Source organism: Montipora capricornis, unplaced genomic scaffold, assembly GCF_036669925.1.
Source record: "Montipora capricornis isolate CH-2021 unplaced genomic scaffold, ASM3666992v2 scaffold_455, whole genome shotgun sequence".
NCBI classification, from domain to species: Eukaryota; Metazoa; Cnidaria; class Anthozoa; order Scleractinia; family Acroporidae; genus Montipora; species Montipora capricornis.
Window position 1 is genome coordinate 61,122 of NW_027180190.1, and position 3,873 is coordinate 64,994.

The window sequence follows — 3,873 nt, forward strand, 5'->3', positions numbered from 1 at the left end:
ATGGTTATATGTAAATAACCACATTGCAGTTTGGTTATTTCTAAATAACCAAAAGGAGACATTGGTTATTTAACAAGTAACCAAGAAATGAGTGTGGTTATTTGCTAAATAACCAAACCTGAAAATTGGTTATTTGCTAAATAACCAAAATCGAAAAAATGGTTATTTGGTTATTTTTTAGAGATAACCAAAACTTGATTTTTTTTTCCAGTGACTGCAAATTGCAAATTGGTTATTTAGCACAAAATTGGTTATTTACCTAATTGGTTATTTACCTTGGTATGGACGTAACCACGTGGCCCGTTTTCCCGCTCATTTCCTACAGTGCATTGCATGCTTCGATTTCTCTCCATGCAACATGCCTTCCAACGATGACATGGTAGCAAGAATCTCTGCTGCAGTTTGCAGCGCACTTAGAAATTCTAATTCTCAGCAACAGGTACGTGTCAAGGCAAGTAGTTGATGGTGTCTTGTTTTCTGAAACAAATGTTAAAGTGCCTTATCAGCGATTGATGGCTGCCAAATACTAACAGTCGATTGCGGCACGGCGTGCAAATTCACGAACTCAATGTTTTGTCCGACTGCGCTTTTCTGAGATTTATTGTTTTTCCTTCAGAGAACTGTTGGTCGTCCCCGAATATCTCTACCAAAAGAAACTATTGAAGGCTACTTTGATATGGGATATTCTGTGTCTCAGACTGCTGAAGCATGTGGTGTGTCTCGGTCGGCTCTGTACTGTAGAATGCAGCAACTGGGTATATCCTACAGAGATCACTTTTCCAGCCTTGACAATAATAGTTTGGACAGAGAAGTAAGAGATATCAAGATTAATCATCCGAACTGTGGAGAAATGATGATAACCGGCCATTTAAGAGCAAGAGGAGTAATTGTCTAACGAAGTCGTGTACGTGAGTCTATTCATCGGGTTGATCCCCAAGGTGCTGATGATCGGAGATGTAGAAGAATTCGCCGTCGAGTATATTCTGTGCCTTGCCCAAACTTCATGTGGCACCTTGATGGTAATCATAAACTTATTCGTTGGCGCTTTATCGTTATGTTGCCATAGATGGGTTCAGCAGACTGATTGTATTTTGTGCCTGCAGTAACAACAGTAGATCCCAAACCGTTGTAACTTTGTTCCAATGTGCAATTAGTCAGTATGGAAGACCACTCAAAGTACGAACTGACAAAGGAGGAGAAAATGTACGTGTTTGGGAAGAGATGATTAATCATTCACCAGCAGGGGAGATGGCCGTCATCACTGGAAGTTCAGTTCACAACCAGAGAGTAGAGCGGTTTAATCGTAACTTAAATATTCATTGTGCTGATGTAATTAAGTCAGAGCTCTATGAATTAGAGCATCAAGGCCTCTTGGATCCTTCCAATGACACAGATTTATTTTGCTTACATTATGTCTATGTTCCAAGAATAAACCAACTTCTACAAGAGTTTGTCAATGCCCACAACCACCATTCTATTTCTACAGAGAATAACCAGACACCACTGCAGCTATTTAACAGTAATCAGCACCTGCTTCCTTTACACAGTGTTACACCACAACAGCAAAATTCTGGGACTGCGAACCTTCCCACGAGACCTACAGTTGTTCAAGTACCCCCTATTTGCAACCCTCTAGATGATGAAGTCTACCAGAATCTTTGTCAAGAGATAGATCCTCTTGTGAGTACTTCGAGAATAGACCTGTACAAGCAGGTTATTGAGTTTGTAGGAAATTCTATATTACAAATATAGCAATTATCACAACTGGAAAGGCCTCAATGAAACTAGGTGACATTACAGTTTTAGAATGAAATTCAGTACCTGTAACCTGAAATATTGTGCTCCATACATATACTTACCAGAAGTGACATATATTGTGGTCTTGTACATTGATTTTGTACAAAGTGAGAAATGTTTCTTTCAGTTGATATCCTTTTCAGCATTACAAATTATAATTGTTAATGGACATTACTCCTTTAGCCTTAGCCTTGTTGTTTCTATTGTTCAAGTTCATTTAAGTGTGATTGAAATTAAAAATTTTATTTCCAGTCAGATTGTTAATCGTTGTTAATTAATTCAGGGAACTGATGCATCTATTTTTGCCTATGTGGGGAGGGGAGTTAGGATAATTGGCACCAAGTGCTGATCATTTGGAAGTGAGAAGAGAGAGCAAGGGGAGAGAAGAAGGGTACCCTGTTTTCCTTTGTTCTGTATGATCTGGTGAAACCAATTTGGTTTTTTAATTCTTTCCTCTGATATATGGACATTGTTTATTTGGTGATGTCAGGTGTCTCAGGCGCTGACTCCCTTTGACCAAGGGAGGATGAGGTAAGATACATCGGCCTCTTCCAATCATAGTTTTTTAAAATCTGATTTTAGCTCTGCAGATACGTTTAGAGAGGCACCTGATTGGGCAGTTGTAATAACGTAATGAACTTTTAAATATGCAGCATTGGAAATGAGAACTTGAATAGCTTTGCAAAACTTAAAAATAGATTTTTTAAGCTACGATTGGAGGCATGGAAATCCGTGCTCTCATTTCATCCTCTCTTGCTTTGACTGAACTCTCCATTTTGGTTACAGGGATAAAGATTTGGGTTTAAGGCTGAGCCCACTTCCGGCTGACTGAGGAGAGGAGAGGGAACTTACCGTGCCACAAGACAAGATCAGAGAGATGCACTTGACATAAACCTCAAGCTTTTAAAATGTTTTATTAGCCTTTCAACTAACGAAACACCCAAAATGTTAACTAGATTGGCTTGCAAGTAAAAATTTGAAAGCAACACACTGCAACTTGCTCTAAAATGATAGACGTAAAAAGCCATTTCTTGTAAGACCAAATCTTGCTGGACTTTAAAACTTTTCATTAATTGCAACGTCACAAAAGAATTCATAAGACAATTCTGTAAACACATTTACAATTTCTTCAAAGACAACCTACATACACACATATCAATGAAGGTTATATGAAAAGCATAAACAATAAGACCCATTTAGGCTCGAGGAAACAACAATACCGGTAACTTGCTTCCATTATCAGCTGGGCTAAACAATTATTGAGACACCTCAAAATAACGTAACAAACTGAGCAACCAATTTGTCAGGACTGTCTACTGAGAGCTCCATTTGTCCCTCTAGTTATAGTCCTTGATTTCCTAGGCCAAGAACTCTATGGTGCTGACTAAACATGAACATAAACATATAGAACAAAGTGGCTGTAACCAGCAACTCTATTCAACAGATATACAGTGTTTAATTAGAATTACTTTCATACTTTATGTTGTGAAGACCCTTTCCATTTCTAAAATATGTGGGTAGTATCTTGAAATGTGAGGCACGTATCGTCTTTCTGAAACCTTATGCCATTCCAAACCCTCGGCTATTTTGAACAGCATAGCTCATAGCTCCGTTAAAGTCTTCATATGTCTTATGAACTACAGGGAGATAAAGGGTACTAGCGCACGTACTTGCCTTAGGAAATCTAGAAAGCATTCCAGCATTTTCTTCTGGCTCATGAAGAAACGATATCTCACAAGAAAGTCCCTGGGGCGGTAAATGTTTGCACCCTGACACAAAAAAACAGGATATCCGACAGGCTTACTGTAGCTGACTGTTCTTCATAGTCTTGAATTAAGTCCTGCCAGTGGGCGAGAACGAGGTTCTCAACCTCCCTCCTATTAGACCCTTCACATGCACGTGCGACCGAGAAGATGGAATCAAAGTCAGTCACACTCAAAGTTTCAGCCTTGAAACAGAAGGCTTCCCTCATCACGTGTGGATATTGCAAAATTGAGTCCAAGACCCCTAATGTACGAAGACCCTCTTTGAAACTGTCATAAGCTGGCTGTGATCTTCCTAAAACGTAAAAATATT

General features: G+C 39.1%; 1 protein-coding gene across 1 annotated transcript; it reads left to right on the forward strand.

Annotated features, from left to right (window-relative positions):
- The first annotated feature begins 204 nt into the window (after positions 1-204).
- Positions 205-2,563, forward strand: LOC138036061 (uncharacterized). The gene is made up of 2 exons (XM_068882430.1): positions 205-439; positions 617-2,563. The coding sequence occupies exons 1-2, from the start codon at positions 359-361 to the stop codon at positions 893-895; spliced, it is 360 nt and encodes a 119-aa protein (XP_068738531.1). The 5' UTR covers positions 205-358; the 3' UTR covers positions 896-2,563.
- The last annotated feature ends 1,310 nt before the right edge of the window (positions 2,564-3,873 follow it).